The 26684-nt window shown below is 43.3% G+C and overlaps 1 protein-coding gene across 5 annotated transcripts in view; it reads left to right on the forward strand.

Moving 5' to 3' along the window:
- The window catches only part of NTRK2 (neurotrophic receptor tyrosine kinase 2), a 335800-nt gene that overhangs the window by 56993 nt on the left and 252123 nt on the right, over nucleotides 1-26684 (forward strand). For all 5 annotated transcript variants that reach the window (XM_053907837.1, XM_019423519.2, XM_019423521.2 and 2 more), the window contains exons 9-11: nucleotides 7154-7189; nucleotides 10227-10327; nucleotides 16630-16729. In XM_053907837.1, coding sequence (XP_053763812.1) covers nucleotides 7154-7189; nucleotides 10227-10327; nucleotides 16630-16729 — 237 coding nt within the window. The remainder of the gene's footprint in view (nucleotides 1-7153; nucleotides 7190-10226; nucleotides 10328-16629; nucleotides 16730-26684) is intronic.

Here is a 26684-nt window from a genome sequence, read left to right on the forward strand (position 1 = left end):
CTCAGAACCCAGGAATGCAGCTTCGTGCTGCTGAGATCCCTCTGCTCCTCCAGGGGGCTGTTGTCAGGACAGACATTCTCTCACGCCACCTCTGTCTGGTCCACGGGGAGCCCTCGTGGTCCCTCGTCTTGACACCTCCGGCAGTAGAGGTTGAACGCAAATGCCACCTGCACCCTGCCTCCATTGGTTGCTTTCACCTTCTCTGGTAGGAGGCAGGTACTTGGCCTCAGAGCCTTCTGGCTGCAGGGAACCCGGTTTGGGTTCTCAGAGTGCTGTGGTGGAGGCCCCATGGCTATGTGGAAACTTCTGTGTAAGTCCTGAATGAGCACCTCTGTCTTCTTTGGGACCTCAAAAGTCTCAGTGTGAAGCAGAGGTTTCAAAGGACATGGGTCCAGCTTTCATTCATCTCCTTTGTGAGTTCTGCAGTGTTATTCTCTCTTTAGTGGGCACTGAGCAGGTAACTAACAACGTACCCATTCCTCACTTCGCTTTGTGTTTGTCCTCTGCGGCATTAGGGAGAAACTTTCTACCCAGAACCTCTTTTCTCTCAGCACTGCTTTGTCCTCCCTTACCCAGAGGCTCAGGCTTGCCCAGAGAAGACCTCAAGACTTTGGCACTTGACTACACGAACTTTCTAGACTTGGCGTTCTAAGGAGAAAACTAAGTCACAGTTTGGTTCCTGGAGAGGGTAGGAAAATGTAAGCTCCTTCTGGTGTCCAAGTTCCTTCCCCCTCAGAGGTATGCCATGGGGACAAGACGTCTCCTGCCCTCACCCCTAATGTTTATTGCGGTCACTGCCAGAGAGTACCCACCCCCCTCGGTGTTTGGGTATCTAGCTATTTTTTAGGTTTGCTTTATGTTTCATTGTAAAATGGCCATCCTCTATGCCCACTGAGGTCTTTTGACTTCAGTCAAACTTCTCATGGAGTTATAAATCAGGGCTTCTCAAACTTAAGTGAGCATACAGCTCTCCTGGAGATCCTGCTAAAACACAGATTATGATCTCATGAATTTGGGGAAGGGTCTCAGATTTTGTATTTCTGACCACCTCCCAGCTGATGCTGCAGGTCCCGGACCACACTTTGCCTAGTGAGGGGGGTTCCCTTCTGCCCTGCGGAACCTGGGGGAAACCACTGGAAGGACCGCATAGGCATCTGCCAAGATGGCTGCACTGACTCCTTGTGGATATCGACGAGTAATAATGATAAAAATACAGAAGAGTTTGTGCACAGAGATGCACTCTAATTGGGTTTGGCAAAAGGTAGGATGAATTCAATGTGTTGGCTTCAGGAGGCTTAGGGAGACTGGATAAAGGAGAAACCTGGTGCGGCACTCACAGAGGGAACGCGGGACTCTCTGGGGAGTCTCCCAAAATTCTGCTGTATCCTAGTTAGCCGATAGGACAGAAATAAGACTTACCTAAGATGAAATTGATCCACTACATGGCTGTTCTTGGAAAAGCCTTCTCGGGAACACGAAGGTGTGCGTGGAGACTGGGTGAAGGTTAAAGTGGTGAGTGTGTCTTTTCAAGTAGAACCGTGACCAGAAATTAATGGCAGAGAGATCTCTTGTGAGTGTCACCAGGAAGAAATGTGGGGCCTTCGCCAGCGTCTTGGGATCAGCCGGCATGAGTTTCAAGAATTTTCAAGGTCGGCTATTTCCATCATCGTGAACACGTTGATTGTTCAAGGGTAGATTCTTTTATCGAAATCTCCCCCGAGTGATTAATACTTTAGTCTTGGCACAAGCCTAGCCCGAGCACTGGGTGATAAAATACCCGTGCTCTAAAGCTTCCCATTCTTCAGGCAGTACATAAAGAGTGTCTCTGTGGCCCACTCATTCAGGAAGAATGTCACAGCTCAAGAATGCTCATTCACACAAGCAGTGGGAGTGAGTGACTTATGCTTCCTAATTCGGGAGCACTTGCCTCCTATGCACAGTGTGCGTCGGGAGCAAACTATAAATATTGGAAGATTTTTCCCCACAGCTTCTCATTCGTGCTGTTTTATCAAGAGATTCATGACGTCTGGATGAACTGGAGCTCTCTGCAGTACTTAGAGTTGCCCCCAAACTGGCAGATTTAGATTTGGTGTACTTGGGCCAAAGAATGTAGGGAGAGGAAATTTCTCTAAATGTTACACTTTAAGAAAATATAAAGCCCCCCCCACGACTCGCTCTCTGGCCCTTTGTCGGGACCCGTTTCTTGTCCTGGGAGCGGAAGGGAAGGAAAGTTTGACCTGCTTTTCTGTCTTAAATAACCGAGAAGACTATGGTTTGGCTATAGGCTCTTAATCGTGATAATTAAGATTTATACTTAAATAGTTCTTTAGGTCTCAAGAGTACTAACGTTAATTAATTATGCTTCCCAAAGCTCCTGACGGGTTGCCAGAGCCAATGCTGTTATCCTCTCCTGAGGTATGGAACATTCCTTTGTCACAGGAAAAGTGAAGAGACCCCCTGATGCTGCATAGCACGTTAGTGGTTCAGCCAAAAATGAAACCCGGACATCCGAACCCCTAGTGTGTTGGGGCCCTGCCGTTCAGAAAAGGAAGAGGAGAGGTATCTGGAAGTCAGAAGGAGGGACTTCCACGAGTTAGACAACACTGCTGACAAACCAAGGACGGGACAGTTGATTTGAAAAGAATGAATCATTTGCTATTTCTTTATCGTATGAAATTCTTTGAAATATTTTTCACGATCACACTAAGCAGAGTCTGAAAATAGATTTGAGAGAGAAGTCTCTCTTTTTTTTTTAAGACATTAGAGAGAAACTGAACGCTGAAAGGAAGGAAACAGATGTGTCTCCTGGCCTCCATCATTACTTTCATCTTTGCAGTGGGATGGAAAGGGAAGCCTACCTGCCCTTCCACAATTTTTTTTTATCCTACATGTGTACTTTTCCTTTAATAGTGGAGTCTTAACAGTTAAAAAGCCGTGGAGTTTCACTCATAAAGACTTACATGGAGTCAGAAGATTTACTCGTGAGCTGTAACAGATTAGAAGATAGAAGCTCCAAAGCCCTCTCTTTAAAAGCAGTTTAGCATGGAGGATGGTGAGGGGCTTTGGTTTGATATTGTTGGGGAGAAAGTGACAGTATCATCCATGCTTAGAAACCTTTAACGTCCCTGAGGTCTGTCTTGTGGAGGTGCAGACATCACACGCGCCATCTGGAGCTCTGTCTGGAGTGCGTGTGGCCACAGGACAGTCCCCAGGGTTTTCACTGGGAGTGCTTTGGGCTGCACCTGTTAGTAGTGGTCCCCAAATCCTGACAACACGCCTTAGGTCAAGGGCCAAGCACAAATGAGTGTAGCGCCTGCCGACACTCCACAAACTCTTCAGCAAATGGACTTGGAACATGAGACAAGCAACCATTTGTGCCTGGCGTGCACCTTCTTTGGGCTGGGGAGTAGCTGCTGTTTCCACACTGGAGCCAGCCGGGGGGGGGGGGGGGGGCGGGGGCAGGGGTAGAAAGTGGGCCCGCTGCTTGTCTGGAATGGAGTGGGGCTGATGGAGTCCCTGAGTTTCCTTATTTATTTATTTATTTTTTCTGGAAATTCCCATATTTTATTCCGGTGGTTTTCAACATGAAGCTTTAGGGTTTAATGCCGCCTCCTGCTGCCTAAATCTGAGATTTCTTGCTTGACGAGCTACGGGGATGGCATTCAAGGAAGCAGAACTCTGCTCAGATGCCCCGTGTAAGCAAGCACATTACTCATTCACCAGTCATTCACTCTCTCTGGGCCAGCTTTTGTTTGCCTTTCCTCATCTACCTTTTAGTCCTGAATATCTCAAACAGGCATTTTTACCCTTATACATAATGATATATAATGAACATATTTAAGCCCCTTAGAAATTAGACTTAAACATGGCAGGATATTTTCCCAATATGACCATTGCCAGAAGTCTAAGAAGGAAGCGGTGACTTTGTCCCGTGTCTGCATTTAACATCATGTTAACAACTGCCCTACAATTGGAGTATAAACACGACAGGAGGTTAACTTGACTGAGAAGTTGCTAGAAGCAAAATTCTGTGTTTGATGAGCTGGGATTAGCTGGAGTGCCGTGACCCTTGTTTTTCATAAACTTTAGGTCTGTGTATCTTCCCAGGCACCGGCTTCTTAAACCTTTGTGCACAGAGACATTTCTTTATTGTAGCGAGTGGACCTTCATCAGACACAGTATGGTATGGTTGGCGGGGCGGCGGGGGGGAGGGGGAACACCTTATTGTTCCTCCCACATTGTCTTCCCGTGAGTTTTGTAATCTTGCGCTAAATTTGAGTATTCCTGACAATGAAAGGAAAGTGACAGTACTTCTCACACATCTCGAAAAAATGAAGTTAGGAAAATATAGTAGTCTTCTGACAGTGTACATGTGACCTAACGGTTTTGCTGGTGAACTTGGTAGGAAAGGCATCCACCAATATGAATTCTAAGTCTGGAAAAAGATCAGTTTTCCAGGTTATGGGCTAACTTGTTTACTTTTGAGCCCATCCCAGATCCTTTTTCTATACCTGATATCTGCTGCCTTGACTTGATCTGATGTTCTGGATGTTCCTGGGGGCCTTGTGTGAGTAATAGGGGGGTTCCCTTTCTCTGACAAGGCTGATTACACCTGTGTATCAGTCACAGTCCCTGCAGCCCTTCCAATGTGTGGTCTAGATAAATCTGACTCTGAATCCTCAGTCTTTTTACTTTCTTACGGGATTGCATGTGTAAAGGAAGGTGGTCTCTGTGGGGTCCCTGAGAACCTGAGGACAAATCGGGGTGACTGACTACTCCTAGTTTTTACACCAAAAGTCCTTTGTCTGGGGAAAGCCCCCATTCTTGGACAAACTATGTCCTCAGTCTCAGAGAGTCTGAGATGGTGGGTCAATGTAGTACAAATGAAAGTCTGTATACTTGCATTCAATAACTTTAAAAATATGAGTCAAGTTAATGAATTGCTAAATCAAATAGGTTCTATCTATCTACCTTGGAAAATACATGTTTATAATGACCTGGAAGGGTAGGTTTGAGGATCAAATTCTCCCTGATTCTTGGGCTTCCATGCTGGAACGTAGTGGTTTTGGTAGAGCTGGTTCCTGGTCATAGCCCCTGCCCTGTGCCTCCGATTGTATGGTGAGAGGTAGATGAGAGGCAAAGAGGGTGCACATGGACACCTCAGCTCACCTGCCCTTGCTCGGCCCTCACCCCTCTCCTGGGTCTTGGGTCAGAAGGTGCTCAGACTGATGGTGTGGCCACCTGTGGGCTGACAGATGCGGGGAAAAAGCTAGCTAGTCCTAGGAAGCGTGTGTGTGTGTGGTGTGCGGGGAAGGAAATCTGGGTCCTGGGTCCTGAAGTGAGGTCTAGAAGGCGAGTGTGGACTCTGGTGGACAGGTACCCTTGCGGGTGCAGACCTGTATATTGAGGGCACAGAGTGGGATCTTCTTAAGCAATGGATTAACGAGCAGTTCAAAGAATGATTTGCTCACTTGGGATTACATAACCTTTCCTTCAGTAGGGGTATGCAATAGTCACAGCGATAGGACACCCTTTGTTCCCAGGACTTTGCAAAGGGAAAGGATTTCTGCAGGTGGGTGGGTGCCCTGCATATGACATCACCAGGGCCACCACTGGGATTTTATGCTGCTTTATCCACCGAATTATCCCTCAAATTGCAAGGCAGCCTTCAAGGCCCTTCTCAGGAAGAGCATATCCACTACAAACAATTCTGACAATACATATTAACAAATTGTAACTCAAGACTACTTTGAAGTGGTGTTGGAGATACCGAAACTCAAAATACTATTGAAATATACTGGAATCGATGACTTTGCACGTATTGACGCAGGGCCAACTCATATGTGGCACTGGTTGTGCGCTGCACAATTTCGGTTCACATAGAGTACAGTCTAAATGGCGCCCCCTAGAGTTATGCCAAGCATGGAATGCTCAGCAGTATGTAGCATCCCTGACTTGACGTGCACAACCATCTACTTGGTGTTTCCCCTGCTAAACTACAGATTCTGTGAGCTGAACTGTGTTGAAATTCTGATTTGAATGTTAGGGCCGTGTTTATCTGCTTCTTCATTTAGACAAACTTATGATTATTTCCTAGGGAATACACGAACAGAAAATTGGCTCAAGTTTCCCTTTATCTGAAATGATATTTTTCTGCTAAGGGTTTAGAAATGAAATGAGACCTGAATAAGCTTTATAGTTTACAAGTAAGTACATGAAGACTAAAAGGAGAGGAAGTAGAATTGGAAATTTATTTCCTAATCACGTAAAGGTTGTATCAAGTTTTAATTTTATTTCCAAGTAGGCTTTCATGTAGAGACCCAGTTCGTTCCGATTGGAGAGTAAGGAACAGCTTGTTTTGTCACCAGTTCCTGTTGATGTAGATTAAAAAAAAAATGAACACGTTTTTGCAAATTTTCACGGGAATATTTTAAAACTGAGTATTCCTATCGTCTTGGTGCCTAAAGAATCTCCCCCCCACCCCCAAATTCAGTGGCTATGCTTTTGCATTTGTCCCTGACATAACAAACGTAACATTTATTTGTGATCTCTTACACATAAATCATTTCAATAGAGAAAGTATATATATTTTTCTGTGTTATATTAAAGGCAAAGAAAAGGTTTATTTATTAAGCCTTGGCAACCGCCTCCCCCCCACCCCCAACACCAAGTAGAGAGCAAAACCGTGCATTAGTATCATTATTTCAGGCTGGTTAATAACATGTTTGTGAAAGCAAATAGACCTTCCAAAATACACTTTGCAAGTAACACCCAAACCACCAGAGGCTTTATCTTTTGTTGTGGAACATGGTGTGGAGATGGTCTGTCCCTGGAATGAAAAAAAGTACCAGAAATGCAGTTAAAATGGCCAATGGTATAATAGAAACGGTCATCACGCATTGATCGCTGAAGTTTGTCCAGCTATAGTGATTTCTTTTCTTTTCTTGTTTTGAAGGGATGGGGGCTTTGGGGACTGGGGAGGGAAACAACTAACAAGGAGCCAACCAAGAGTTTCAGGTTTTGTGTACCCATCCTATAAAACAACCTATTCAACTGTAAAATCCTCGATATATATTTAACCCATTTTAGTGGGTATACTTAATATTAACTCTGAATGCATACTTATGAATCTTTGCTTTGTTTTGCCTTTTAGGTGCCAACCCAAATTATCCTGATGTAATTTATGAAGGTAGCTATCCTGTTGTCTTTATTTTGTATTTTTTTCAAAATGTTTGTCTGAGATGAAATGAATCAACTAAAAGAGGACCTTTAAGCTCAGTTAAATATACACTTCAAGCATTACATAGGCCACAATATTTCAAAAATCATTCAATATTGATGGCTGTTTTCCCTTGATATTTACAGTGCTTGTAAATAGCATTTTCTCTCTCATGCTCTGTTCTTGGAAGTAGTGAATCCATTCCACTGTAACAGACATTTTGTTTCTATAATTGGGAACTAATTACCTGTTTAAAAGCCATGACTACCAAGAAAAGGGAGGTGTATCAGTTTCTGGCTCTGACAGTAAACCCAATTCAGAATTATGTTTCTTGTATAATAAGGAAGTTTGGCTCACAAACAGGAACCTCAAAAGTAGGGCATGTTTTTAGGTTTGGTTAAATCAGCAGCTCAACCATGTCATCAGGTACCCAAGTTTTTTCATCTTTACACCCCCCCTGCACACTGTGCCCACGTCACGGAAGGCTGGTTTCCCTCATGGTTTTGAGATGATGCCGGCAGAGGGGCCGCTGTTGCTCGCATTGTTGGGAGCAATGGAAGAGCTTCTGAAAGCATTCCAGAAGAAAGGGACCTTTCCCAGAAATCTCCGTCAGTCCTCCTTGAATCTGATTCACGACCCAGTGGGTCATGGTCCATTCTTGCCTCCATTGCTGCTAAGAGGGAATGGTTAACCCTTGGCTAACTGGAGCCATCCCTGAAGTTTAGACCAGCTTCCTCAGAGAATGTCAGTGAAGCCTTGAATAAAATGGGGTTCTGTTAGGAATGTGGAAAGGGAGAATCTAGAAGGTGGACTGCATTAGCTTTTAGCTGGATATCTCCTCTGTACTTTGCTATTTAATGGGATGCCAAGGATGTTTGACTAGGGGTGAAAAATCCATCTTTAACAGATTTCCAGACCTCCCTCATGACCAGGAGGCCTTGCCTCTGTTTGGGGGAAGTGGCAAGCTCAATTTCAAGACTTGTCTCAAAATTTAAGACTGATTAAAAGTTACCTTGGTTAAAATGTCATTAAATATTCAATATTCCATTCTTTAGTTTTATGTACACATTGACATTTTATTCTGTAAAGTGATTCTATATTTGTATGTTTGTTACGTGTGTGTATTTAACTTGAGCTAATTTTAATTAGGGAATCATATTATCTTTACCTGTTTTATGCATGTTAAACTGTATTTCCTTCAAGTTGTTGTTCAGATGATTTTGTGCAGATGATTTGCATATTTTTGTTTTTATTTGTCCCCATTCAGTTTAAAGAAAGAGTATCTCAAATTGTATCACAGAGAGGTATATTTGAATTGTGATTTTACATTTTAAAATAATGTTTTGGACTCCTTTCCAGTAAGTTCAAGACTTTTAAAAATGCTATCTTCCCATTGGCTTCCGGTCCCACTTTGGATCTTTGGGCCAAAAAATATCGTGATATCAAACTATAGAGACTTTAATGATTTGATTTTGTATGAGTGGCTCATTAGAATATAAAGAGGTCAAAAATTAGCAAATAGATGATATCTCTTAGTGTTTGGTAGAAATTAATGTTCTAGTCTATTTAAAATGAAAATGGTAATAGTAGTTTTGGAGTAAGACTGGAACAGCAAGCAGAAAATAAATGCTTTTTCTGTTACTTTTTTATTCACATTCAAAGGAACACTCGGCTAATCAAAATATAATTTAAATTTATTGCCCCAAGGCCAGCATGATAGTTCTCCCTAGGAAAGTGTGGCTGGGGCTGACTTAATGAGGTTGTTTGTGTAAGATGGAAATTGCAGTCACCAGATCTGTTTAGAATAAAAATACCAAACGTTGATAAGCAACATTATTTGCAGTAAGTTTATCAAAAATGTTCTATGACTCTTTACATGTAATATTACTAATAAAAACTTTCACTAACCCCCCCACACACACAAACACACACACACACAAACACAACACAACCAATTGTTTATTTCCATCCTGATCTGTTTAGACTAAAATTGATTCAGAAGATGGCAATGACATTTGAGACATGGTGATGTGAGGACATATTCTCACAATGCTAAACATTGTTGGTGCAGTTCCCTATCTATTAATTCTGAAACTGAAATGTGGACAGTTCACACCTTTTTTTTTATTTAAAAAATTTTTTTAACATTTATTCATTTTTGAGAGATAGAGACAGAGACAGAGTGTAAGTGGGGGAGGGGCAGAGACAGAGGGAGACACAGAATCGGAAGCAGGCTCCAGGCTCTGAGCTGTCAGCTCAGAGCCTGGTGCAGGGCTCAAACTCACGGACCACAAGATCATGACCTGAGCTGAAGTCAGACACGTAAACGACTCAGCCACCCAGGCGTCCCCAGTGAGACCTTTTCACAAAAGTTCTTACATGTACCCAAGTTCACGTCAATGCTCAGTCAGTCCATAGCCCGACTTGAGTGGTTGCCTATTACCCAAATAAGGTGCATGTTCCCTGGAATCAGTGTTTGCTGATGTCAAGGCTGGTTCCTGTTGAGGTTCTGCCATCTTCTTGCCAGTTGACCTTAGACTGGTCATTTAACTTCTCAGATGACTTTCTTTGGCCATAAAGCTGACAGTTAGATTCCATATTTGAAGACCCTTCCAGATCAATAAATGTATGACTCTTTGATGATCGATTCCTTTTCATATCTATATTCTATGCTTCATAAAAAAAAGGGTATATTCTTACCTACAAAATAAAACCCTAAACCTGGTTTAGAATTTGACTGTCAAACCAGTGATGGAAAGATCTGGGTTGTGTAAAATGTGAGCATCATGCAATCCCAGCACTACGGTGGCTTTAACCCAAGAGCTGGGTCATGTTCTGTGCACTGCCCCCCCACGACCCTATCCCCCAGCCGGCTGACAGTGGCTTGGAATCTTATGTTTATGATTTGTCTTGCTTCATTTTTCTGGGTCATACTGTGACCTCATGTTTGTTGGTAGCCTAGTGACAACTTCATGGTTCCTTCTCTTTCCCATTTCTCCAATTTAAGATTATGGGACTGCAGCAAATGACATTGGGGACACCACGAACAGAAGTAACGAAATCCCTTCCACAGATGTGGCGGACAAAAGCGGTCGGGAACATCTTTCGGTGAGTGGCAATCAGTCGCTGTTTCTTAGATTGGCTCTGAGCACTTGAGATGCTTAAATGTTGGAGGGATGGAACTCCTTCAGCACACAACATTTTCACTGCACAGTGTGGATTGGGTGTTGACGTTTGGAAGAATTAAGAGAAGTGATAAACGTGCTAGATAGCCTCTGACTTCCTTGCTTCCCCTTTCATGTGCCACTATGGTTACTCGTGGTTCTTATTTCAAATGTCTGCCCTTTAAAAGATTATCACTTTCTAGTGAACTGGGCAGTGTCTCATTTAGGGACATGTGTAATTATTCCTGTCTCCCACACCGTCGCACCTATCTTGTCCAGTATTTTAATAAAAGTCTCATTGCCCACTAAATTTAAGGACTCTAGTAGGTTCCGGAAGCGACTGGCAGTGAGCAGATCTAAAAATGTGAGTGAATATCAGGTCTGTGCTTCTGGAGTTTATACTTCAGTCGGAGCCCTGAGTTGTGAATGAAATACCGGCACCTACAATTCAGGTAGAGCAGCAATGGGATGCGAGCAATGGAAATAGAGGGGCGGGCACTGGGCTCCTTCCCGCTGGGAGAGCCAGAGGTGTCTTTGTGGGGTAGGTGGCATTTTCCAGCTGTGCAGGATGGCGGGCATGTAGACCGACAGGAAACAAAGGGAAAGGGCATTTTGGGTGTGTGAACAAGAGCTCACAGCCCGGAAAATGGCTTTGACCGGAAGGTAAGGTGTGTGAAGCATAAAGGTGGCTGTCAGGGGCAAGGTTGGAGTGGAGGCTGTGGCCAGGTCATGTGGTTTTAAAACACAGAGCCAGGGGATTAGATTGACTATGCAGGGAGGAGCCTGAAGGGGGCGCGCGTGAGCCCCGGGGCTCCTGTGGGGTTGATCTGTCAGCTGCTGAGACCCAACGCCAACAGCTTCCTTCATTTTTCTCCTCACTTGTCACGAGCACCCAGTCCCTTGTGCCGTGAGCTCCGCCTCCTTATAAACTCCAGAACCATTTGTATCTCCCACCTCCACTGCCACAGGCCCAGGCCAACCCCGTTGGGCTTGGCAAATTATGGCCCGTGGGCCAAGTCCAGCTCCTGACCTGCTTTTATACCATCGGCAGGCTAAGAAGAGCTATTACGTTTTTAAGTGGTTTGAAAACAAATGAATGATATTTCGTGACACATGAACATTGTCTGAAACTCAAATGTCAGTGTCCATAAATAAAGTTTTATTGGAACGCAGTCATGCCCATTTACGTATTGTCCGTGGCTACTTTTGTGCTAGAGTGACGGCTAGAGTAGCCGCAGCAAAGACTGTGTGGTCTGCAAAGTGGGACATATTTAGTATCTGGCCCTTCAAGGAGGAAGTTTACCACGGTTGCTTGTTCCTGGATGACCTTCGTGGCCTTTACCCGTCCCTCCTCTCCCATCTTGTGATCTCCCGCCCTTTCTCCATACAGCAGCCTGAGTGACCTGTGAAGAGCACACATCAGATCACTTTTATTGTCATCCTCAGAGCCTTCCTAATGCAAGTGAAAGAAAACAGGCTGCATATCTTGTCCGTGTCTGTGTCTCTGTCTTCACCTCCCATCCTGCCCTTGTTTTTACCACCTGTCTTTCTTAATGATCTTCCACATGCTCCATCCAGGCTTACTCTTGGCTCACACCCTTTACATTCGCTGTTCCCTCTCTAAGGCACACACTTCCCCACAGTCATCCCATGGCTTTAGCTACCAGGCAGCCGTTGCCATGTTCCATTTTCTTCTGAGCAGTTGTCATTGTCTTTAATTCCCTTGTTTATTTATTGTTTACTTGTTTAATGTCTTTTTTCCCTTCCCTAGAGTCTCTAGTGAGTTTCTAAGTCCAGGCAACCTGGTCAGTGTTTTTCACAGCTGTGTCCCTCATCCCTCGAATAGTATCTGGCACCTAGGAGATAATAAAAATTGTAGACTGATCAGAGTAATGGCAAACGCTGTGGAATGGGTTGCAGAACAGTGAGATTGGAGGCAGTGTGATTAGTGAGGGTCTGGAGTGGTAATAAAGAGATGTGATGTATGTTTAGACCAGGGCCCTGGTGGTGGGAGCTGGAGGCTCGTAACAGATGTATCTCAGCTGTGACTCAAAATATGCATATCTAGTAAGTACATGGAGACACACACACACACACACACACACACACACACACACATTTCCAGAGATGATGATATGCAATGCATTGAAATAGCAAGGAAAAATAAATCAGCTGCAGAATGTTTTCTGCTTCCTGCCTTGTGCAATCACTTCAGTTTATTCTCATACCAAACCACTTAATGTTTCGTGGTTTGAGAAAGTTGTTTGTGTACATAAGGAATCCAAGGAGTGTGTGTTAGCCCCACAGGTATGTATGTCTCCCAGTTACTAAAAATTATGTGTCAACTTCAGTTTTCTGTTTTGAGACAAAAATGAGAAATTTAAGCCCCTATTTGGCATATCTCAGTGATGGCTGAACTGTCCACAGTAGGGCCGCTGGAAGGCAAAATCAGTGAAAGTCCTCTTTGTTGAAAGTTGGTACATTACAGGTCCATCTGAGGTCCCTGGAAATCTGTATGAGAGGTGCAAGAAAATGCTTTATAGACTTTAAAGAAAATGTAAAAATTAAATGTTGATCAGGTATTTGATACATGAACAGTCCCTGATCACAGGGAGGATTGTTAGGAGAGTTTCAGAGTCAGGGAACTGATAGAAAAGTTAAAGGTGTTAGAGCATTTGGAAGACAGCCTCAAACACTCTCCTTTCTGGTGCAACAAGTGCTCCTCATGCACCTTGCTGGATTTTTTGAGTGGAATGACCCCTTGTTCTATGCTGAGAGATATCCTCAGATAAAAAGCAACTAACCAACCAATCAACCAACCAATCAACTAACCAACCAACCAACCAACCGACCAACCAGCCCGCAAACCAGCCAACCAACCAAACAACTAACCAGCCAACTAAACAAACAAATACATTTACCCCTACTTGTCTCCCACATAAAGACCACCCGTGCGTCCCAACACATGCACGGTACATGAAACTTTATCAAACAATTTATTGTTGGGAAAACAATTCTTCTCATTGTCATGGGATCCTTTGTTTATTAAAGGAGTCTTTGCATTTAGTGTTGCTTCAATAGGTTTAAATAGTTGCTAGTAGATCACTAACTGATTCCCAGCAGTAGGACCCATTCCCATTTTCCAGGTTGACTTAAACACTCTGTAACAAAATAGAGAAGTCAGGGCAGGTACTATTATCCCCACGTACAAATGAAATGGGGGCTTGCAGAAGCGAAGCATCTGTTACCTCTCATAGCTGGTAAAGGCAAAGTGCCCTATGAACATAGGGGCCAAGTCTTCTGCATGCCAGTCAAGTACTTTCCAAAGTGGGTCAGAGACTGTCTGTGGTCCCCCAGAGAGGTTGGGGGGCTTAGGGCAAGTCCCCTAACATTTGTCCATCCCCATTTCCTTATCTTTAAAATAGGATTTGAACTTGTTTTTGCAGTTATTCCCCTTCTAGCTGTAGAAGTTTGAAATTTAATAATAAGATAGAGAAACTTAGAGCTATAATACTATGAGCTCTTTCCCACGAAAATGATAGTTAGAAATAAAGATGAAAAACCCACCCCGGGGGCGCCAGGTGGCTCAGTTGGTTGAGCATCTGACTTTGGCTCAGGCCGTGATCTCACAGTTCCTGAGTTTGAGCCCCTTGATGGGCTCGCTGCCGTCAGCAGCGGGAGCCCACTTTGGATCCCCTGTTCCCTCTCTCTCTGCCCCTCCCCAGCTCGTGCTCTCTCAAAAATAAAATGAACATGTAAAAAACACCCCAAATCATTAGGTACGTTTGAGGGAAATAGTCTTAGTTAGAGCACGTTGATCCATAATTAAGCTTTTAGGAATCACAGCCGTTCTGTTTGTATGTAGGCTGCAGAGACAGAGTTAAGTCTGCACGCAGACACTCGCAGAGGTGTTCTGTGGGAGAGCCACTCACAACCGCAGTGCCAGAGGAGAGAATGCTCACACCTTTGTTCCATTCTGGCCGAGGCCTTGGCACGTGCCCTTTCCTGTGCCTTCTTTAACGCTGTCCCCATCTGACATCAGAGAAGGTGTCATGGGAGGATTAGCCATGTGTTTTGATTATCCTGCCTTCTCTCTTAGCCATGTGTTTTGGAGAAACAGTATAAAGAGTAAATCATGGATAAATCACAGGTTTTATACTTGGACAGACTTCAATTCGAATCCCAAGCTTGGAAGATGTGATCTTGGGTGGCGTATTTAATTTTTTATAAACCTGTTTTATCATCATCATAGCCAAATCAGTTTCCTATCTATTGTGGTGGACTCTGTTCCAAACCCGTTATCTGCATTAACTCACTACGGATTTAAAGAACCTGCTAGGTAGAGTGATTATATTCCCTGTTTCACACAAGAAGAGCGTGAGATGCTTAGAGATTAAGTAATCCTAAGGCCAAGCACCTAATAAGTGGTGAATCTAAATTTCAAACTCACGAGGAACTCCTATTCCTAATTTCTACTCTGTACTGCCTCTCACTCTGAGGTGGGTACATCAGTCAGCATAAGCTCTGCAGTAACAAAAATCCCCAAATCTTGGTGGCTTCAGACAGCAAACGTTCTTTTCTTGCTGCATTGTGTGTATTCACTGGGAGTTCTGTCAGCCTTGTCCTCATTCTAAGACTAGGTGGACAGGAAGCTACTTTTGGAAAGTTAGCATTTATGAAGGCCCAGAGAAAGAAGCAGTGAGAGCAGGGTTGTCGGCCTTGGCATTATGCTGTTATTATTATGGCTCTTTGTTGTGGGGGCTGTCAGGCATTATGGGATGTTTAGCAGCATCCCTGGTCTTGACCCACTAGATGCTAGCAGTACCCTCCCCCACTTGTGACGATCCCAAATCGACAGATGTCCCCTGGGCGCAGTATTATCCCTGGTTGAGAAGCACTGCCTCAGTCTAAGATCTCACAGTAGCAGTGGAATCCTCCACTGTCAGGGATGCAAGTCTTACCTCATTGGCCAGAACTGGTCACGTGTACCCACCTTACCACGGGGAAGCCAGGCAGTGAATCCTACAAAGAGAAACACAGGGAGAAACAGAAATGCTTGGTAAACAGCATCAGTGATTACCACTGATGGAGATAATAGTATCTTTCTTAAGGATTATTATGCAGATTAAATGCAACAAAGAAGCTTAAGCATTTAGGTAAGTGTGGACCCCCAAGACAGGTTAGAAAAGGAGTCTGTAAACTACAGTCATATGTTTTTGTAAATAAAGTTTTATTGGCACCCAGGCATGCCCATTTGCTTACATGTTGTCTGTGGGTGCTTTCACTGGATACCAGCACAGTTGAAAGGTTGCAAAAGAGACTCTATGGCCCCCAAAGCCTAAAGCATTTACTGTCTGACCCTTTACAGCCAAAATTGGCCACTTCCTGGTTTAGAAAGTCACACTTTTCTTGGGAGCAGGACCTTGGGATGAGCAGCAGGAATGGAAGGAGATGCCTCGTCCTGCTTCTATCTTGGCTTCTCAAATGTTAATATGTACTTCATTAACATTACACACTTGTGCCTCTGTGATCTCGCTTAGGGTGGTGGCAGGATTCACGTAGATCTGCAACTACTCTCTCTACTTGTATAATCTGCATGTTGCAATTACGTTTTTAGGCTTAAAAAAACTTTGTATTGACCTCTATCGTACATGCACAAATGTGTGCAAATCCTAAGTCTGCAACTTAATAAACTTTCACAAATAAACTCACCGGCAGGGGCCCCTCCCGCTCCCTTCTGGGCCTAGTCACAGCTCCAGGGGACTCTGGTTTCTAAGAGCCTCAACAGCCAACTTAGAAAAAAAAAATCTGTTTGTTATGGACAACTTTCTGACATGCACAATGGTAGAGAGCATAGCAAAATGAACCCCACTGTATCTTTCGTCGCTTCAGAAATAACAGTAGTTTGTCATTCAAATTTCATATACTTTCTCTTCTCTCTTCAGGTAAGGCAGCTAGGAGGATAGGCAGATGGGGAGAGCGTAATGTATCTCTATGTCTCCATAATATCAATTACACTGATATTTTTATAAGCTTTAACTTATATTTTCTCATTTGTAAAGTAAAGATAGTAATAAGACCTACATATTCCATTGTAGGGTTGTTGAGGAATAAGGGAGTTGATAGACACAAGGTTCCTGGCAGGACAAGTAGCAAATATGAACGTGTCATCGTCATTATCACCATCATCTGGAGGTAAGGAACCAATGAGCAAGGTCATAACGGCCCTCCCTTCCTTTCCTCTAGGTCTATGCTGTGGTGGTCATTGCGTCTGTGGTGGGATTTTGTCTGCTGGTGATGCTGTTTCTGCTGAAGTTGGCAAGACACTCCAAGTTTGGCATGAAAGGTAAGAAGGGTTGTGTTTATTTTATTTCTTATGTGGAATCATTTTTTGGCTTATGACTAATGCTAATTACCACTAAAGAGAGAAGCAGCTAGATTTACGATGACTAGGTTTTAAGGCTGAAAAAATAGCAACGAGGATATGATACTACAAATCAAGGCAGAGCAAAATAATGTTGATTACCCAGCAGTACCCACTTTCCAATGAGGACAGTTGTCCCAGAAGACACAGAACTGGTTTCCTGAGTATCAAGTGACTAATAATGATATAGGCGAATAGTGCCTGAGTTTTCCTTTGGCTTCAGAAAGGCAGGCGAGGCTTGGTGGCCGTAGGCCAGTTACGGACACGTACTTTGTGCAGAAAGGTCCTTCCTGCTCTACAGTTGACTTCTAGACCTTCTGTGGAATGCTTTTTGTTGTCGCTGCTGCTTTTATAAAGTCTCATCTTCTGAGATTTGAACTGTGTTGGGAAGCAAAATCCGAACAACCTGTGGCTGTACTCTGAAGCTTTGTGAATGAGGTTTTTTTTTTTTTTTTTTAATGGAAAGATTCCTAGCGCTCGATTAAAAAATCCGTGGCTGTGTTGCCGAAGAATAGACCATGGGTCTCTATCAGAGGATTGAAAATTCATTTTAGGGGAAAAATTTGTTAAAATGTTCTTTTTCTAGAAGTAGCCAAGAGTTTTAGTGATTGAAAAGCATTTGCTCCGAAGTTTAAACTTATGTATTGACTAACATGTTATTGTTGAATTTTGTGTGGTCTCTCATAAATGGCCACTAGCTTGGGAAAGCTGTGAAGGTTTAGTGGTGGCTTAGTTTTGTTGCAGACAATGTGGCGGGTTTTCTTGATCTGTATGGTTCATTACAATTACTATTCGTGTTCCTTACTTATTTGGAAGTGATGTTTATGTAGCAGCAGGCCATCCAGCATATACCTGGCTCTGGGGTGGAGTGGATCCATTTCTGACGTTCCGTCCTCTCCCTCTATTGGTGTCCATGATCAAAATCCCTAAAGCTGAAATGAACAGGGAGGAGTGGTGGTAAATTGGGCCTTGAAAAGCCCCCAGATCTCCTCGTGACATTCCTTGACCTGCTGATTTCTTGACATTTCTTTTGGAAGAGGAAGAGATCTCTCATTCTCCAATTATAAATAAGGCCTGGAAGAGAGACCGTACTATGGTGATTTTAATTAGTCCTGTAATGGTGGTTTACAAACTTGACTTTTTTTTTTTAAATATTTGTGGTTTAAAACAAATTATTTATTTTAAGAGAGAGAGAGAGAGAAAGAGAGAGAGAGAGAGAGGACGTACATTCACAGGCACGAGCACCGGTGGGTGCAGGGAGAGAGAGAGAATCCTGAACTCAGGAACCCGGAGATCATGACCTGAGCTGAGATCAAGAGTCAGGTGCTTAACCAACTGAGCCACCCAGGTGCTCCTACACACTTGACTTTGTATCCACAAGTCCTAGAGGGCTTGTGAAAACACAGATTTCTGGGCCACCCCGAGAGTTTCTGATTTAATAGGTCTGAGGTGGGCCTGAAACCTGGCATTTCTAACAGTTTCCATGGGACGCCGGTACTGCTATAGCACAAGCATTCCTGGGGAATCAGCGTTCTATGGGATCAACGTGGGCTAGCACCTTCTGTGGGACAAGATGGGGGAGGGGCATTGCTTTGCAGACCTTTCTGGGTCCCTGTGTTCACTTGGCACCTAGGTCCAGGCTAGGCTGCTGTTCTCTGCATTTCAGCCAGCCACTGTGGCATTTTGTTTTCCTCATTCTGATCAGGTGCTCTGTTTCCTTAGAGGCATTTGGAGTGGATGTCTCCAAGCAGGGATTTTACTGGAGAGAGTCAGATACGAGCACCATACTTCCCACATCTTGAGGGTTTAGTTTGAGATCTTTCATCTCATGGGCTCTTCAGAGAGAAAATTTGTCTAGGTTCTACAGGGAGCCGCACAAAAGCTTTGGAAACCCTAGGGACAGTATTCAGGAGGCACCCCATCCCAGCTCTGTGTTAAGGAAAACAACCGACACAATGATCTGTAAACGTTCACATACTCTGAGGTGCAGTGATGGAGGAGAGTAAAGGGTAGACATTTATTTCAGAGAAGATTATATTTCATATAGAGACTCCAGAACAAAGACTGAAACAGTATTTTTATTTGGATAATTCGGGATGATTACTGCGAAAGCACCTACATTTCCCGAACATGTATAACCTAAGGGTATCCTTAATGAATTGTAAGAAAGATCTTGCTGAACCTTGTCCCAGAGCCAGTAAATGACTTCCTTCAGGCAGTAGCTGCGATGTCGTATGTTTCACTCCCTTATTTCCAAACATAAATAAAATTGTTTTAAAGAAAAGTGTCTTGGAGACTCATGGTCTTATTTAGAATAGCTTCTTTTTCTATTTTTAACCTCACATCTATCCGTGCCATGGTTTGAACACAAAGGGCCTGAGCTGAAGTTATTGTTTTACTAGTCAGATTCTGAGTTGATAATTTTGGGGGGTCTAGAAGGGAAGATGAGGGCCAATGAAGCTGCATGAAAAGTGGTAGTTAAACATTAATAGAAGTTAATGTACTTTAAATGCTATGAGTGCTGGGATCACTGCTGAAAAATGGTGTGCCTTAAAAAGGGAAGAATGGAAAACCACAATCATACCTCCTGAAATAACCAGGAAACGTGTGAGTGGTGATTCCTCAGTAACGATGATATGAAATGTGCATAGCCTTGGCCAGAACCAATGCCTTCGTTCTGTGTGATGTGCAAATGAGCTATTCCAAATGTAATTCTTGCCCTCAGAAGCACCTTCGGGGGATTCTACCTCCGTTCCCATTCCCTCGTCCTGGAGACAGATTGAGAGAGCAGGGTGGCAGCCCGCCCACCCACCAGGCATTTACGGCCTCTTGCCCATCCCGGCATCGCAGACTTCAGGCTCCAGTGTCGACCGTTCCAATCACAGTAGCAGCCTCAGGATCATAAACCATACTTTACGCCTGTTGATTGGAAGGGCCTGGGGTAACCAGAAACCTCTTTAAATCACATTGCAGCAGAATACAGGGAAACTCAAGCTCCGGACTGACCTGAGGACCCAAGCGTTATTGATGGCATTGCTTCCACGGGAAGGTGATCTCTAAATAACAAACCTGGGAGTTCAATCTAGATTTTAGAATATAACCAGTGAGTGGTGGCATGTTCTCCGGAGGTGGGTTTATGTGACTGGAAGCTTCCTAGGGTTAATTCTCTGTTCTGTCCATTCACTGCAACCAAAGGCTGATGGGGGCTGTCTTGCCCATGAAGTCCTAACTGTGAGCTCTACACGGCCTGTAGTGGTCTTGTCCATCATCCAAATTGGCACTCAATAAGTATTAACTGACTGAATGAATGATCACAGAGAATTGTTAACTCCATTCACTTTAGTAATTGGAAAACAGTTAATATTTGGAGGATCGCTCATATGTGAATGGTTAAAGAGAAATTTCAGAGCTTTTCTGAGTTTTTAAGGGGTCAAAGTCCCTCCCTCCCCACCCCCTCCTTTACTTGATGGTTCCAGATAAGTAATGGCCCCAAACAAGAGGTTACTTTGCTAGGTTTTCTCTTAGGATTTGTGGGTTTTCACACAGTTTTATTTAAGTTTATTTATTTTGAGAGAGAGAGCAAGAGAGTGAGCAGGGGAGGAGCAGAGAGAGAGGCAGAGACAATCCCAAGCAGGTTACCTGCTGTCAGCACAGAGCCCTATGTGGGGCTCAAACTCACAAACTGTGAGATCATGACCTGAGCCGAAATCAAGAGTCAGACGCTTAATCGACTGAGCCACCCAGGTGCCCCTTCACACTCTGTTTTAAACAATTAGTGTTGTTTAAGTGTGGAGGGTTCACTATGGCTTTCCATTTTGCACACGAGCTTCTTCAATTTCTGCCTCTCTGCTTTTGAATGTATGGCCTTGGAGTATGTGTCTTTGTCTAGCTTTGAAGCTGGCAGAAGGGCCTCACAGCGAGTGGCTCCTGTCTTGGCGCTAACCTAGGATTTATCTTTCGTTAATGCTGAATATATTTGAAGCTTCTTATTGCCAGCGTTCAATAGACTACTGGCCCTTTGTCGTTAAAAATGTCAGGAAGTAGAATTTACCCCAGTGTGTTTTTCTGTGCTCATTTTTATGTCTTTACACCATCCGATTGCTTTTTGGTTGAATAACTGGTTCCCATATTCACAGAAGCCCTGAATAAAGGTCTCTGTTAGTGCTTGGTCATCTGCATAGGGATTATTTATACATGCGCTTAACATGGATCTATGTCTATGTCTGTATCCATACCCTTATACATAGATGCATGATTTTATCCGTTTTTTTCTTGAGGATCCTCTGACTTATTTTAATTTCAGTTTCCACTGAAACAGGGCTCCAGGACTTTTCCAGAGCCCCCGTGTTGCCCAAGGAACAGGCAACCAGGCCTCCGGGTGCTCTTACCTGGAGCGTGTTGTAACCAAGTCTCGTGCTCAGTTGTCACATTGCTTCCTGGCTCCCTTTCTTCACTGAAGATGTGGAAAGTGTGCAGGATGGGGAAATGCAAGCATCAGGGGGCACAAGGGCTACCAGGCTTTCCAAGAGCATCCACTTTGGACGCCCGGCCTGGTGGCATGGATGGTGTGCAGGCCTGGAAAAAATAGGAGAGAGAGCCAGAAGGGTGGAGGGGCCGTGGCATTTGCCACCCTGGCGGGGGAGTCGTGACCATCAACTTTGTGTTCCTCGCATTTTCTGAAGGGAATCCACACAGCTATTTATTTCCTGAGTACCAGTGCGTCCTTCCTCCTTCTAGAGTAAATATATCCAAGTGACCCGAAGAGATCCCACAGGAGGAAATGGAAGAGGAAGCCCTTTCTCTCCTTCCGTGTGGACAGCCTGCAGATTTCGTCTGCAGCCTCCTGTCCTTGCACGTAAACCGCTGATGTGCCCTCATTCCCACCATGTGAGCTGCAGATCTTTTCCAGTTCGCAGTTGACCAAAACGCTGCACTCCGTGAGAGTGCAGTGCCGGCCTCTCTTCACCTCAGCTTCAAGGTCCATGGCTTGGCTTTCCTCTTTTTTTTTTTTTTTTTTTTTTACATTTACTTATTTTTGAGAAACAGAGTGAGACAAAGCGTGAGTGGGGGAGGGGCAGAGAGAGAAGGAGACACAGAATCTGAAGCAGGCGCCAGGCTCTGAGCAAGCGGTCAGCACAGAGCCCAATGCGGGGCTTGAACCCACAAACTGTGAGATCATGACCTGAGCCCAAGTCGGGCGCTCAGCTGACTGAGCCACCCAGGCACCCCGGCTTTCCTCTTATACATGATCTTCTAAAGGTCTTTCAACAGCAGCCGCAAATTGGGTTATTTAAAAATAGTCATAAACATATAGTGGGACTGAAGCTAGAGAAGGTGAAGGTTAAAGCCTTTTCTATGAACTGAAAGCAATTCTGTAAAGTTGAGGAGGTTGACTAACAGATATTTGGATCAACTTTTTAAAAGAAGGAAAAATGTGTTCGCAAGCCAGAAGCGCAGTTGTAGAAACATCTGGAAGGACAAACTGTTTTCCATATGCACCCCCACTGTTTTTTTTTTTTTAAACACAAATAGCTTTAAAAAATTATAACAGTAACACATGAATGCATTCTTGTTTTTCACAGTTTCCAGCAGTTTGGCAATATGTGCAGCCAAAAGTGGGATTGCACTTGACCCTCCTCTCTTACTCCCCTTTCCACTGCGAGGGAGAACTTTCTTTAACCATCCAGAATGCATATGTTATGTAAATAATGAAATCTGTGGCTTCACTTAGTAGGTAGATAATCAAACAGACTCATTTTTGGTTGCAATAAAGAAATTTTAATCCCAAACCAAGGCTGCAACTGTTTTAAGGTAGCACTTTGCCTTGTGGAGCTTTCTGTGTCAGTTCCTGGGTATCTCATGCGTTCTGTTTCATAGTCTTTCTGAGTAGTCTGCTACCAGTTTCCTTGGGTCTGAAACCTGCCTCTGCCAGGTGTAAGCTGTGTGACTTTAAACAACTTTCTCATCCTCCCTGGCCTCAGTATCTCCGTCTGGAATGGGGCAATAATTGTGGGGCACTCTCCCACCTCATAGAGCTGTTGTGAGATACACTGAGCGTATGTATATTTGCACTCAGGAAAGTTCCTGGCATGTAGTAATTGTTACGATTATTATTACTGACCAATTGTGATTTATTGTCTCCTTTTTTTTAATTTTTTTTTAACGTTTATTTATTTTTGAGACAGAGAGAGACAGAGCATGAACAGGGGAGGGGCAGAGAGAGAGGGAGACACAGAATCTGAAACAGGCTCCAGGCTCTGAGCGGTCAGCACAGAGCCTGACGCGGGGCTCGAACTCACGGACTGCGAGATCATGACCTGAGCCGAAGTCAGACGCTTAACCGACCGAGCCTCCCAGGCGCCCCTCCTTTTTTTTTTTTTAAGTTTATTTATTTTGAGAGAGAGTGAGGGAGAGAGCGGGAGCGACAGAGAGAGAGGGAGAGAGTGAGAATCCCAAGCAGGCTCCACGCTGTCAGCACAGAGCCTGACGCACGGCACTATCTCACGAACCATGAGATCATGACTGGAGCCGAAACCAAGACCAGATGCTTAACCCACTGAGCCATCCAGGTGCCCCTATTGTCTCCTTTTAATGTTTATGTTGTTATGTTTTAAAGTTTATATTTATGCCACGTTTTCAGCAAAGTATTTCAAATAATGCCTTACATATAAAGATTGATACTTGGAGTGGATTGCTGAGCGAAAAGTTGTGCATACTTTGTATGTTGATAGATTATCTTGCATAAATGCTTTGTCAGTCTTACTCTCACCAGTAGTAGGTGAGGGTATCCTTTGTTTATACTTTCATCTGTATCAGATATTATCCATCTTTTATATTTTTGCCAATTCAGTTAAAGTGATAGTGTGATGAATAACAAGGTAAAACATCTTCATCAGTGACCAATGAGAAGGAATGTTCATTTTGCTGGTTGATTTGCTGACTTACTTTATACGTTATATACATTCATCTTTTATGGATTATATAGGTTGCTCTAATGCTTTTGTAGGCTTTACCTTTTTTAAAGAGTGTCTTTTGGTAGGGGCACCTGGGTGTCTCAGTCAGTTAAGCATCTGATTTTGGCTCAGGTCACGATCTCACTTTTCATGAGTTTGAGCCTTGCATCAGGCTCTGTGCTCACAGCGCAGAACCTTCTTGGGATCCTCTCTTTCTCTCTCTGCCCCTCCCCTGCTCATTCTCTCTCTCCCTCAAAGAATAATACATAAACATTAAAAAAAATAGCATCTATTGGTAAACAAAAGATTTATTTACCTTTTTATAGAAGCAAACGTGCCCATCTTTTTCATCTAAGCTTTACTTCTTACTTAGGAAGGCTTCTCCTCTCTAAGGTTGTAAACATACTTCTTAATATTTCTTTCATTAGTTTTACTCTGTGTGTGTGTGTGTGTTAACTTAGCATTTTAATCTTTTAGAATTTTTTTTTCAACTTGGTGTTAAGTACTTTGTTTTTCCCCCTCCAGAGATAGATAAAGATATTTGCACAAATTTTCGTGCGACATTTTCAGAGAGACCAAGAATATTATTTTAACTTTCTGGAATCAGAAAACCCCTAATAAAACAAAAAAGAGACTTTGGAAAACGTAGCATTTAACTCTTTTGGAAAGTAAGTAATGAGCTTTGTTGATTCTCATTTATGGGAGTGTAAGCCTCACCAGGTAGTATCAGAATGTAGGTTTTCACAGGAACTTTTTTTTTTTTTACTGCCCTCCTCCCTGCTTCAGATTGAACTCAAAGTATATTGTCATGGTCTCTTAATGGAGAATTGTAAAACAATTTTCAGATATCCACGAAAAGACATTCAGTGGAAAGAGTTGTGGGTAATTTGACAGATTGCAAATTTATTGGAAAAAGGGGATTAGCTCAAGTGTTCCTTTTCTGTCATTTGGAGCGTGTTATACAAAACGTTTCCCCATACATTTGTGAGGTGAAAATCTGTTCTCCAATCTCTCTTCCATCTTTTAAGGCCGACATTTGGGTTATGTCTCTGTGAGGACAGAACATGCTTATTCTTTGCAGCAGACTGATCATGGGTGTAGAACTTTCAGGAAATGGCTCCACTGGGAAACAGGAAGCACCAGCTTTTCTCCCCTTAGCCTTGCAAGTGCCCTGACCTCGGACTTTTTAAATGACCTGCCTTACTTGGGCAATGCACCCCCCCCTCCACCCCGCCCCAGCCCAGTGTGGTTCAGGGGAGGGCCCGTGCCTTCCTGAAGTGTTTAAAGTGCACAAGTATCATTTAGGGACCTTCCACACTCCTAGTGTTTCGCTAAAAGATGAAGGATCCCTTAAGAAATTAGGTTTTGCAGTTAAAAGTCAGGAAAAATCATTCCCCTTTCTTTGGTTTCGGCAAACCCTGTGGCGAGCCCACTTTGACCTCCTCACAGAGGTCATGGCATACTTTCCAAAGGACTTCCCAGATCAGTACATCTGGGGTGTTCTTCTCCACTCCATTCCCATTTCTCTCCTTTTAACCTTTCTTTTTTTTCCCCGCCTTTCATTTTGTTCTTCCCCGTCTCTGTGCTCCCTAATTTCACATTCTTCCCCTCTCTTTTGGTTTTCTTCCTCTTCATTCCTAGCATCTGCTTTTGGTGGACAAGCTTTTCAGAATGTACGAAGAGGACAGATAATAGCTTGGCTTAAATTCTAACATATGCTTCGATTTTATCTTCCTTTCTTTTGGGCAAAGAGACTGAATGACTCTGGGAATAAATTTAGCTCTAAATCAGCAGAATTGTCCCGTGGCACTTTGGAAAACAGTCTGTTCGAATTCTGCACATCCTTCATGTTTGTAACTTGCTAACTCTTCAGTCTTCAAACCTAGGAGCATAGAGGAATATACTATTAGAGACTCATGAATCAGACAGGCTTGGGTTCAAATCCCAGATCTCCTACCTGCTATCCATAACTTGGGAGGAATTTTTTAAACTCTAAATCTTAGATTCCTCTTTGGTTAAATGAGGAAATAATACCATCTCTCAGGTGATTATAAGAATTAAATTAGTGCTTAGTTTAGTGATTGGCTCACTGAACTAATTCCATAAAAGGTAGTTATTTTTCAGACTTATGTTATAGTAATAATACATCATTAAGGAAAAGATCATGGGGAGAGTCCCATCTGAGTTTATATTGAGTCTGAATTGCAGAAAAATGTGCCATGTGTATACAGTGTATATTAGTGTTTTCAGGCTTATTTATTAGTTGAGTTTATAGAAAAAATTGTAATTATAATGTGTCTGTAGTTTATGGACATGCATTATGAATATAAAGCTGCTGAAACATGTTTGTGTTAAACCCTTCATTCTTTAAAGGCACTAGGTTTGAATTATTGAAAATTCTTAATTTTATTGTCCGTTGAATGATTCACCTGTTAAAATTGTTTTGAGTTTATAAGAAGTCTCTTTTATTCATTGATAGATTGGATATGTACGCTTTACTGGGTTTTTGGGGGGAGGGCGGGGGAGAGGCACTTACCATAGGGAAGGGGCAGGAAGGGAAGTTAGGGGTGGGGTGGGGTAGAAACCCCCTCTCCTCAGAGCTCATGGAGCCTCCTGTTCAAATGTGCTTCCCTGCTTCCCTCTTGCATGGAGATTACAGCTGGGAAAGCGATTTCTTTTAACAAAACTAGGCTCTAATATATTTTTTAAGACTTTATTTTTAAGCAAGCTCTACACCCAATGTGGGGCTCAAACTCACAAGTCTGAGATGAAGAATCACGTGTTCTTCCAACTGAGCCAGCCAGGTGCCCCCAAAGTAGCCTTTGACTTTTGATATATTTACAGCCTGCTAGAGATGAAAAGAGGGCTATTGGAGAATATAAATTCTTCTTTACACTGTCGATTTTCATCCATGTTATTATATC

Source organism: Panthera pardus, unplaced genomic scaffold (genome assembly GCF_024362965.1).
Source record: "Panthera pardus isolate Hobbes unplaced genomic scaffold, ASM2436296v1 HiC_scaffold_20, whole genome shotgun sequence".
Taxonomy (NCBI): Eukaryota; Metazoa; Chordata; class Mammalia; order Carnivora; family Felidae; genus Panthera; species Panthera pardus.